We start from the raw sequence: 12,046 nt of genomic DNA on the forward strand, positions 1-12,046 counted from the left end.
ACCAAAGGGAGAGAGCCCAGCGCAGTGGGACGTGCTGGCTACTGCCGCTGCTCATTAAGCCAAGCTGGGCTGGAGTTCTTGAGCTCGCTGTTTTAGCTCATTTCCCCTTCATACAACCCTTAACTCTTGTTCTACTACTGCTCTGGTTTGGGTGTGCTGTGCTCCTGCCAAACTCATATTGAAATCTGGTCCCCAGGTAATGGTATTGAAAGATGGTGGGACCTGTGAGAGGTGGAGGTGGTGGGAGGTGGAGTTGGTGGGGAGGCAGAGGTGATAGGGCCATGGCTGCCCTCCTGTAGGGATCGGCCTCAGAGTGCATCAGGTCTGGCAGGATGGGTCAGTTCTCTCGAGAGCACGATAGAGCTTAGCATCCTCCCCACACTTTTATTTCCTGTCTTGCCACGTGAGCTGTCTTGCACACAGTCCCATCATGCCATCTGCCTGTGTGACACAGCCAGGAGGTCCTTGCACCACACCACCAGAATCATGAGCCAAATAGACCTCTGATCTTCATCCACTACCCAGCACCAACTATTTTGGTATAGCAACAAAAAACAGACCAAGAGAATTATTAGCCCCGTTTTACAGATGGGGAGACAGAGGCGATATCTGTACAGAGACAGCTTCTTACAGGCATTAGGGAAAGAAGGGCTGAGAAGGGCCATTGCAGGGAGGAGGGTGGCCAGCAGCTCCTCTCAAGACCAGGATGGCTCAGCAAGGCAGAGCAAGCTTTGGTAGCTGGAGTAGAAGGGTTTTGTTAGGTGCACCTGATGGACACCTGTAATACATAAAAGGGACCAAGTCAGAGCTTTGCTAACTGAGGTGCACGTGTCCATGCTCTGCCTACTCCACTTTCCTCGTGCCCTGAACAGGGCCCCTGGAGCAGCTGGTAGAGCCCTGGGAGTTTTTGCAGCATAAGAGGAAAAATCCGGCCTCTCCAGGAACAGACCTGAATTCTCCATGTGAGCACCTGAAGAAGTGCCGCATGTCTGCAGGACAAACCTGCCTGGAAAGGAGAGGCAGGCTGCCCTGGCCTGGGACTTGCCCATCCTTCTTAAGACCCCCGAAGCGTCCCCGAGGGAAAGAGAGCAGCCAACCGAATCGGAGCCAGCCAGGCTTCAAGTGGAAGCCTCGGTGGAGATTTCAGCCATGGGTAGGCTTGGGGCAGGACATCGAAGCTGGCTGGCCGTCCCGGGTCTGGACGCCAACAGGACAAGGATTCCTGCAGCCTTCTCCCCGGCTGCTAGACCAGCTACCACCACTTGCCTTATCATGATCTTTCTAATGCTTTCGGTGGAAGGCTGGGCAGTGGCAGATGGTACCAGTGAGGGAGGGAAAGCTCTCCCTCCCTCCACAGCCCTTAGGTCTGGCCCCGGGGAGGAGCAGGACCAGGAAGGAAGTCCAGATGCAGCCTGCAGAGTTCCTAGGGGGCAGAGGCGCATCCAATCAGTGGCAGTCATCCTGAGATTTTGCATTTGTGCAGGGTTTATTATGTTGCTCCCTGGGTAGTTTCATAGTCAAAGTCTCAGCAAATCCCCACAACTCAGTAAGACAAGCAGGGCACAGAGAGGAGCCTCATTTACCCTGAGCCTCCTCCCGAGGGCCAGCAGGGCAGGGGAGTGGGGGACGGAGAGTGTCTACCCCACTTTCCCAAGCCATTAGTCCCGGGTCTTGGGGTTCCCCAATTGTCCCCCTTTCTGTCCCCTGGCATGGCTTTGACTCAGTGACGAGCCATCTGCTCTCTGAAAATGTGATCTAGCCATGGAGGAAAGGAAAATACACAGCGACTTCTACTATGGAACAGACTTCATAACCAGGCGCTCTGGGGGTTATGGGTGGCCATCAGAAATCTCCATAAGGCCTTTGATGAAGTAGCAAGAAATGAGAAGATGGAGACAACAATTTGTGTCTTTTTCCTGCTAAAATCAATTGTTATTTTGTATTTTTTCTTTTTTTTTAAAGATTTTTATTTATTTATTTGACAGGTAGAGTTACAGACAGTGAGAAAGACAGAGAGAAAGGTCTTCCTTCCGTTGGTTCACTCCCCGAATGGCCGCTATGGCCGGAGCTGCGCCGATCTGAAGCCAGGAGCCAGGTGCTTCTTCCTGGTCTCCCACATGGGTGCAGGGGCCCAAGGACTTGGGCCATCCTCCACTGCCTTCCCGGGACACAGCAGAGAGCTGGAACCCGGTGCCCATATGGTATGCCGGCACCACAGGCAGAGGATTAACCTAGCGCACCACAGCGCTGGCCCTGTTATTTTGTAATATTTTTTTAAAATTTATTTGAAAGGCAGAATAAAAGAAAGAGAGAGAGAGAGATCTTCCATCTGCCAGCCAACAGCCAAATCTAGGCCAGATCAAAGCCAGGATCTGGGAACTCCACCCTGGTGTCCCACATGGGTAGTAGGGACCCAAATACTTGGGCCATCTTCTGCTGCTCTCCCAGGCGCATTAGCAAGAAGCTGGATCCAAAGTGAAGTAGCCAGGACTTAAACTGACACTTTGATATGAGATGCCAGTGTTGCAAGGGGCAGCTTAAGCCAGAAAATCAGTTGTTTAAAGAAATAATTGCATACCGTAAAATTCAGCTCTTTAAGGTGCATAGTGAGTTTTGACCATTGTATGACCGTCTCAGTTGAGAGACAGAACATTTTCACCAGCCCAAATGACTCCTTAGTCCCTCTTACTGTCAATCCTCCTCTCCCACATTGCCAAGCCTTAATCCTCTTTCTGTCATTGTAGTTTTTGTCTTTTGTGTGATGCTATCTACATAGAATCATGCAGGGCCAGTGGTCCTGTCTGACTCACTTTCTTGTTTAGTATAATGCTTTTGAAATTCATCCAAGTTTCTCCTCCTGTGAGCTGGTCCCTGTTTGTTGCTGAATAATATCCCATTCTACAGGTATGCTACTATTTATCTGTTTACCACTTAATGGACATTTAATTGTTGCTGGTTTTGTTTGCTTGTTTGTTTTTGCTGCTATGAATGTGTAAATGGCCCTATGAATAGTTTTGGGTCTGTGTATGTTTTTATTTTTCTTCGGTAAATACATGGGGATGTAATTGTAGTGCATGTGATAAATTCATGTCTAATTGTATAAGAATCTGCCAGGATGTTCCAACTGTTGTCCCATCAAAAGTGCAAGGGAGTTCCAGGTGCTCCACACGCATGTCAACACCTGCTATTGTCAGACATAGATTACAGTCATTGTAGCAATGGTGTAATGCTATCTCATTATGGTTTTAAATTGTATTTCCCCTAATAGCTAATGTTGTTGAGCCTTTTCTCATGGGACTACTGGTCATCAGTATATTTTCTTTGATCAAGTGTCTGTTCAAATCTTTTGTACAACTATTAGGTTGTTAGTCTTTGTATTATTGATTTGCAAGAGTTCTTCATTTTCTTAACAGTGTCACAAAGAAAAGTTGGTGGGTTTTTTTTTTTTTTTAATGAAATCTAACTTGCCAGTGTTTTTCTTTTTGTGTTTTTGAACACATTCAAGAAATCTGTGTTTACTTTGAAGTCACCAATTATCTGTGTGCTGTTTGAGGAGCTGTACAGTTTTGTTTGTGATTTGTGAGCTCCATTTAGTTTTGCTTTTTGTTCACAGTGCAAGACATAGATTGAACTTCAACTTTTCCCACTTGCTAATCAATCGTCTCAGCACCATCTGCTAAAAAGATGATCATTTCTTCTGAGTTGTCTTGGTACAATTGACGATTTTTGCCTGGGGCTGTTTCTAATCTCTCTCTTTGGCTAATTCAGTCTGTTTGCCAATTCTTATGGCAATAGCACACTGTGTCACTTCAGGTGGCTTTATCTGGTCATGAAATCACACAGTATAGAGCTTGTTCTTGTCTAGCAAGCTTCTTTTGGCTATGCAATCTTCTCCACACCCCAGTTATGGGAGAGACTTTTGAGAAAGAAGGAGTGTCTTCTCTTCCTATTATCATGCTTAGATAAAGATGGCTTCCTGGAGCAGATGAGATAACAAAGAGCTAGTGGAAGAAAAGAAATCAAGTCTTCAGGTTCTACCAGTACCAGGGATGGTGGCACTAGGATGGCTGGGGCTGTGTGATGGTGGTGGTGGGCAGAGGCGGGGGAGGTACAAAAGACTTGAGGGTTCCTCCCTTTTCCTGGAACTCAAGACACCTCTTTCAAAGGCCCCTCCAGTTGGTTCCTCCCAAAGCCTGAGGTGTAAATATGCTGTCTTCAGCTTGGTGAACAGGTGGGTGAGGTCTCCTCCTGCAAAACTGCCCCTCTGTGCCCCCTGGCATTCCCTCCCTTTTCCTCCCACTGGGAGTCCCTGTCCCCATCCCTCGCCCACCTCGCCCACTGCAGCACTGCACACACCATCAGTTCTTCTATTTTTACAGCCAGGCAGTGGGATTCTGTCTCAAGCTAAATATAGACATGTAAAGTTACAGGTGCACAGCCTCTCGTGATGCCGAGAGCCTGGCCTGGCTGAAGCTTGGCACTTGATGGCCCTTCTCCTTCCAGCCAGCCCGCGCCTCCACTCTGCTTCTCCCCTGGCCCCACCATGCTCTGATCATCACAGCTCTTTAAGAAATGGGACCCTCTCCGGTCTAGCCTCAGCATCCCTTGATCCTCCTGGTGCACAGTGCTTCTCTGCAGACCCTTCCCTCCTGGCTTGCTTGAGCAAAGCCTTGGAATTCCCTGCTGTGAGCTGCTTGTCTCCAGCTGAAGAACTCAGACTCCCACTTCACTGCTCTCTCCTTCCACAAGTTCCCTGAGCTCCTTTCCAAGCCGTCCTCCTGGCAGGAGCAGGGAAATGCAGCCCGTGGGAAGCGTGGCTCTCGGGCCACAGGGTGCCTCACAATTTAGGTTTCACCGCACCATCCACCATCCTGCTACCCCAATACCCATCCGTCCTAGTCCGCTTTTCAATGCTATAATGAAATACACGAGGCCGCCTAGCTTTATAAAGGAAAGAGGCCGTTTAGCTCACAGCTGGGGAGGTTCAGAGCCCACACAGTGTGGTGCAGGCTTTGGCTGCAGCAAGGGGCCCAGGGCAGATGGCAGAGGATGACATGCCAAACCGGGAAGCAGAGGGAGAGGGGCTTGCCTCGCTCCCCCCACCACCAAGCTTTTCTAACAGGCCCGTCATGAGGAGACCTCCAAGGGCACGCCCCCAGTGAGCTAAGGGCTGCCTGCTGACCAGCCCACCTCCTTAACGCCACAACTGGGCCAGGATTCCACCCTCCTTACCCCATTCACTTACAGTTTGGGAGCCTAGAGAGCCTGCATGAGTCTGGGGCCACACCATATTCAAACCACAGCCCCGTCGATATGGGCACTTGAGATTGCTACAGCCGGACAGAGATGTAAAGTCATGGATCCTGGAATTCGGAGTTCACAAAACCAGCTTTTGGCCTGGATGCCATAGGCATCCCTCTCACTGAGAATTCCAAGAGCCAATGGCTGAGAAGGGGCCATGTCCCTTCCACTGCCAATTTCCTTAGGTCCCCCACCTCTTACCTCCCCCTCCCCCAGCTCCAGAATTCCTGGGGCCTCAGCTAGAGCAGAAAACCCTACAGGCTACATGGCTACAGGGTGACATGATGTCCCCCCCCCCCCCGGTGGTGCTGAGAATGCCCCTCCCAGGCTCATGCTGTAGGGCAGGCTGGGGACGTGAAGGGCCCTCCACACCCAGCCTCACCCAGAAGGTGGCGACTACCCTCATCCCCATGGGAACCTTGCTCCTGCCCTTGCTTCTCGAGTAGTAATGGGAAGCAGCTGCAGTCCGGGTCCCAGACACTCGGCTGGAAGGCCCAGCATCTTTGGGGTTGGTGAGACCTACTGGGACTCTTCCTGCTCTGCACCAATCTCGATTTCTGCCCCAGTGAAATGGGGATGCAGTGGCGTGTGAGGAATTAGGTACAGAGAGAATGTTCGGGAAGCAGATTCAGAGAGCTGTCCATCTCTGCTCTTTGACTGAGGGGACGTTTCTGGCCTCCGGGTATCCACAAAACACAGCCCTGCTGACTTCAGGGGTGCAAGGAACGTTGCTGGTGGAAGAAAGACCCCTTCCCGTCTTCCTGTCACTTGGACGGATGAGGAAAGTGCGGGGTCAGGACGGCGAGTGGGTAAAAGGCCACGCGTGTAGGCGTCCCTTCACCATGCGCCTTTGCATTCGCTGCTGTATTTATCCTGGTGAGGATTTCTTGGTGAACAAACTGAGGCTTTGAGAGACAAGGGGCTTGAAGAACACACCCAAGGGCTGTGATCCATGTGTGGGCAGTCAGGACCCCTGCCAGAGGGCCCGCATGCTTATCTGGGCAGGGGCGGTGGCAAGACGTCAAGCCCACCCCCCTGAGGACAGAGAGACTTAAGGTTCTGTGGACAGAGTCAAGCTGTGCCCATGGGCCCTGCCTCACGTCCAGAAAGGTTGGGATGGGACATCCCAATCATTCCAGCAGGGCCCCTCCTGTCCTCTGTGCTCCTTCCCAGCCTCTGCTGCCCAGTGGTGGCAGTGGGCCCAGAGAGGAGAAGGGAGATGGGCCCAGGACAGCTGCTCCAGGGCGGCATCAGGCTGAGCCACAGATGCAGGCTCATCACGGCTCCTTTCCAGCTTCAACGAACAGGAACTTGCACCTGCGTTAACGTGGTGTGCTCTTAGCCAGGTGGCTCCCGCAGTGGAAGAGGCACAGCTGGAAGACGGACTGGCCAGTGCCTGGGGAGCAGCTCGAGGTGAATTGCTTCCTTGTGGGCCTCGGTTTTCTCACCTGCAAATTAGGCATTAGCTGCATTAGTTATAAAAGCTTTATTTATTTATTTATTTATTTATTTATTTATTTGAAAGTCAGAGTTACACAGAGAGAAAAGGAGAAGCAGAGAGAGAGAGAGAGGTCTTCCACCCACTGGTTGACTCCCCTGTTGGCCGCAATGGCCGGAGCTGTGCCAATCTGAACCTAGGAGCCAGCAGCTTCCTCCGGGTGGGTCTCCCACGTGGGTGCAGGAACCCCCAAGGACCTGGGCCATCTTCTACTGCTTTCCCAGGCCATAGCAGAGAGCTGGATCAGAAGTGGAGCAGCCATGACTCGAACTGGTGCCCATATGGGATGCCTTACCCACTATGCCACAGTGCCGGCCTCTGCATTAGTTATTAATCTATGGATTATAAAGCATATGTAATCAATAATCTAGTCACAAAAGTCCCATTTAAAAATCGCCCATGTCTTTTCTTAAAATGACTTCAGTATCCCTGCTAATTTCTGATACTTTCTGGTCCTTGTTCAAACCCATGTTGAATTTGTTTGTAGACTTAGTTCTTCAATTGACAGTGATAGAGAAGGGCAGGGGGTGGGGGAGAGAAAGAGAGAAAGGGAGAGGGAGAGGAACAATCTTTCATCCACTGGTTTGCCCCCCAAATGATTGCCAACAGCCAGGGCTGGGCCAGGCCAAAGCAGGGAGCTAGAACTCCACCCTGGTCTCTCACATGGGTGCAGGGGCTCAAGTACTTGGGCCATCTTTGCTGCTTTCCCAGGTGTATTAGCAGGGAGCTGGATATGAAGTAGAGCAGCTGGGACTCAAACCTGTGCTCTGATATAGAATGCCAGTGTTGCAGATGACAGCTCAACCCACTGTTCCTTTTGATTACCCAAAAGACCTGGGAAAATGCACAGCTACACTCACCTTCCCACCTCCTCTCCAGCACTTGTCATTAGCAGGCTTTTGAAGATTTACCCATCTGCTGGATGGAGAAATGGAGTTTCAGTGCTACTTTAACTGGCATTTTCCTGTTGACCCAGCACGGTGGGGGCACCTTTCCATGTATTTATTGGCTCTTTATTCTTCCTCTTTTGTCTACTGCTCTTCACTTCCATAACCGAATTTTTTCTACCAGGTTTGTTAGACATTTGTTGCGGTCAGTTTAGGATATTTCCCAGTCTATGCCTTATCTTATAGCACATTAGGGCATCTTTTTCCATACAAGATGCTGTCATTTAATGTCAGCTAACATGTCTATGTGTTCCCTAATGGCTTTTCAGTTTCCTGTTTGGTTTTAAAATCTCCCCATATATAAGTAATATGCTTAAGTTTCCTTCTGAGCCTTTTCCAGTGTGCGTGTGCTTTAATTTAATCACATCATCTCTCTGGAATTATTTTTTGTAGCATTAAGATAGACTCCAATGCTATTTTCTACCACAAAGACAGCCAGCCTCATCATTTAAGGCCTGCGCCCCAAGCCTAAGGGCTCCCAGAGGTGCCTGAGAGGTGCTGGGGAGTCTGGGAAGTGGCCTCACAGCCCAGCCCTGACCATGGAGCTGTTTGGCTTCTGTTGTTTACAAAACGGGCTTCCAGGGGCCAGTGCCATGGCTCACTTGATTAATCCTGCACCTGCGGCGCTGGCATCCCATATGGGTGTTGGGTTCCAGTCCTGGTTGCTCTTCTTCCAGTCCAGCTCTCTGCTGTGGCCCAAGAAGGCAGTGGAGGATGGCCCAAGTGGGCCCAAGTGCTTGGGCCCTGCACCCACATGGGAGACCAGGAGGAAGCACCTGGTTCCTGGCTTTGGATCAGCACAGAGCCAGCTATGGTGGCCATTTAGGGGGTGAACCAATGCAAGGAAGACCTTTCTCTCTGTCTCTCTCACACTGTTTATAACTTTACCTGGCAAATTAAAAAAATTAAAAAAAAAAAAACGGCTTCCAGTCACCCTTTGGTATGGACAAAGGGTCCTACCTCTGAACTAAGTGTGGAAATCCCTTTCAGATGGCCCCCAGGGACCAGACAATGGGTCTGCACCACTGCATCCCAAAGGGATCCCAGTGTTAACTCCAGGTTGGCTCACAGTGGACACCAAAATCCTAGCACGGTCAAGGTGTCAGGTATTGAAATCATCATCTAGGTCAGCACCCTTCAGTCCCTCTGCCTTGACCCTCTTAGCCCTGGGGCCTTGGAGCCCTGCCAGACCACGTGACTTGGAGCCCCTGTAGCACAGGGCCTGGGCACCCCTATTTCTGAAAATCTCCTGTGACAAATATGCAGCGAGGCTTGAGGGCTGAGAAGCACTTCTCTAGGCCCACTGCCCGATTTCCACAGTAATGAATGGAGACCCAGAAAAGGTGTCCGATGTTTCATACCTCTGGCCAGCTAGTGACTGAACCTTGGCCCAGACCCCTGCCTCCTGGACAGGCTTCTTCCTCTCCCTCAGTAAATCCCTCACCAAGGTCCCAGTGGTGGATTTTCAGCTGACAAAAGTCTCCTTGTGAGTACTTCATATCTTTGCTGATGATCGGCTCAAGCATGCTCAGCACATCGTGCAAGAACAGACCTGGTTCTCCCTCATAAGACCTTAGTGTGGAACCAGATAGCAAAGAATTGTCCCACTGGGATAGACCCTGGCCTGGCAGTTATGACACCTACGCCCCATATTGGAGTGCCTCAGTTCCAGTCCCGGCTCTGGCTCCCAATACCAACTTCCTGTTAATGCAAACCCTAAGAGAGATCACACCTGAGCTATCACCATAGCTCAGCTACATGGGTCCCTTCCACCCATGTGGGACACCTGGATTAACCTCCAGTTTCTGGCTTTCAGGCATCTGTGTTGTGAACCAGCAGATGTACATCTGTCTGTTTAGTTCTCTGCCTCTCAAACAAATGCATATTTTGGTAGATAGATGGTTAGTTATAGAAGGCAGATAGATGATAGAGATAAATAGATGAGAGAGAGAGAGAGAGAGAGAGAGAGAGAGAGAGACAAAAGAACTAACTAACCATGAGAAAAGAAAGGGCAAGTAATGGTCAGTTGCTGCAGGAGAGCCCACTGCAGGGCAGGGGTTTAAGGGGAGACTGGGTGGAGCAGGGAGGTGGGGGACACTCCATGCAGGAGGCTGTGTTTGAGTTGGGCCATAAATGATAGACATAACATCAATGGATCATGACCACCCTCTTCCTTGGAGCAGTTTTTGGCTACTCAGTGGCATACAGGGGCTCCAAAGTCAGGGATAGGGGTAGCCAAACTTCAGGGCAGAGGTGTCATAGCATCTGGTAGAGCCGGGGTCCAGTCTGCCTCAGCCCTCCTCCATCTCACTGCATCTGCCTGATCTTCTCCTTCTGTTCTGCCCACAGGAATGAGACTGTGCTGCACCAGTTCTGCTGCCCAGCTGCCGATGCCGAGCAGAAGCCTGCCTGCTCTGACCTGGCCTCCCAAAGGTGGGATTGGTGAACCCTCCTCCCTCCCCAACCCTTCCTTCCTTCCTCAGAAGCAAGGCACACACCATCAGGCCTCCTGAGTCTTATGTGGTCTTGTTGGTTTCTAGCTCATTCCTTTCACTTTCATTTCTCTTCCCTTCCTCTGGACTCCAGATAAGTAATTCCTGCCTTTAAAGGCCATTATCCCCCATCATTCAAATCCCAAGGATACGCTTCTTCCATCTCAGGATCCTATGTATAATATGATTTTTGCCAACATCCAGGGAAATTCCTTTGTTTATACATACATGTTATGCACTCATACCAATCGCATGGTAGGGGTTCTGGACTCAGTGGGTCCCAACCAATTGATAGAGCCTGATCATCCTTCTAGATCAAAGATGCATACCCTCTCTCCTCCCACAAAGGAGCCAGGGCCACTGACCTTAATGTTAAAGATGTCTCAACCCTCACCGTGTTAGTTTAGAAGGCAAGAGAAACATTGAGGAGTCGGAGTTTGGTGTCACTGCCCTGAGCTTTCATCTTTGTTTTTGCTCAATATTCCAATGGCTCCTGTCCTCTTGACTCTGCTGGTGGGGTGCTCCATCTCTCTTCCTCCTTGCCCACACCCATGTCCCTCCCTCTCAACAGGATCTGCGTGCACCTCAGCCTGACACTTGGTTCTTCTCTTTTCCACCAAGCATTTGACCTCAGCTCTACACATTCCTCTTTTCTTGGCTTATTCTTGACTTCTTTTGAATTTCGATCTGAGATTTGCACCACTTCCAGTCTCCTGGGTAGGGATGAATTGGGGCAAGTGTCAGAACTCCCTGGGGCCTTCATTTCCTTCTGTGTGCGTTGAAGGAATTGGCCTCTCTAGAAAGCAGCACTGATGCAGATGCTCACTGAGCCTCAGACCAGCAGGCTATTCCCTCTGCCTCATGGGGAGGGCTGCAGGGGGAGGCAGAAGACTCGAGAGACTGGCCCACAGTCACACAGTACCAGTGCCTGTACTTGAGCATCAGACAGTCAACTCGTACTGTTCACCATTGTCAGGCTTAAGGTCCAGTGATTCTATGTTCATTCTCCCTTTGTTCCTCAGACACTAACCAGAGACGGGGCCTGCGACCTTGGGGTGTACAAAACCATCCCCTGAAAGGCATTAGTGCTCACTTTCCCTTGAAGGGAAGGCAGTTAGGGTCAGAGACAGAGCAGGGCTCTGAATCAGGGACAATGGGAAGTGAGCCCCAAAGAGGGGCACACCTTGGGGGTCCTTAAACCCAGGCCTGAGAAAAGCATGGGAGTTCCTAAGGGCCATCAGGTTGTACAACAGGAAGTAGAAGCGAAGGACCAAGAGCAGTGCTGATGCCCTGGGTGGCCGCTGCCAGATTTCAGCCAGGCTGAGGGATGCAAAGACCAATAAGGCCCACCTGGGCACCTGAGATGCTCTCCACCCAGTGGGCATTGGGAAGACCCCCAAAGGGTAAGTAGTTTACCTGGAAATGAGAACCAAAGAAGGAAACAGTGGGAAAGAAGAGGAGAGAGGCAAAGGGCAGCTCTGGGGGGCACCAGGGTGGCAGGGAGACGCTGAAGCACACTGGCTCCCTCCTGGGATGCCCCTGGCTCCAACATGCACCCTGAGTCCCTGTCCTGAAAAATGCCCCTATTTTGGCTGTTTTGTCTTCCTCCCCACATCAGATCAGCTCAATTCAATGAGCACAGTAAGTGCCAGGCTCTGGGCAGGTGGGATAGCTTATACCCTCTGGAAACCCAGGCCTGGGCAGGTGTAGGCCATGGGGCTTCTCAATGAGTTGGCTATGGTATTTCACTTCATTTCTTCTCCCGCCTCCCCTCCTGTGGACCGAAGCGCCTCTGCCCCTGCACATCC

The 12,046-nt window shown here is 50.7% G+C and overlaps 1 protein-coding gene across 5 annotated transcripts in view; it reads left to right on the forward strand.

Moving 5' to 3' along the window:
* The window catches only part of IQSEC3 (IQ motif and Sec7 domain ArfGEF 3), a 103,733-nt gene that overhangs the window by 19,722 nt on the left and 71,965 nt on the right, over window positions 1-12,046 (forward strand). For all 5 annotated transcript variants that reach the window (XR_007921003.3, XR_007921002.3, XM_002712787.6 and 2 more), the window contains exon 2: window positions 10,096-10,179. Coding sequence is in view for 2 of the 5 variants with exons in the window: in XM_002712787.6 (XP_002712833.4) it covers window positions 10,096-10,179 (84 nt within the window). In the remaining 3 variants the exon portion in view is untranslated. The remainder of the gene's footprint in view (window positions 1-10,095; window positions 10,180-12,046) is intronic.

This window comes from Oryctolagus cuniculus, chromosome 9 (genome assembly GCF_051225735.1).
Source record: "Oryctolagus cuniculus isolate XC-2025 breed Fujian yellow rabbit chromosome 9, ASM5122573v1, whole genome shotgun sequence".
Taxonomy (NCBI): Eukaryota; Metazoa; Chordata; class Mammalia; order Lagomorpha; family Leporidae; genus Oryctolagus; species Oryctolagus cuniculus.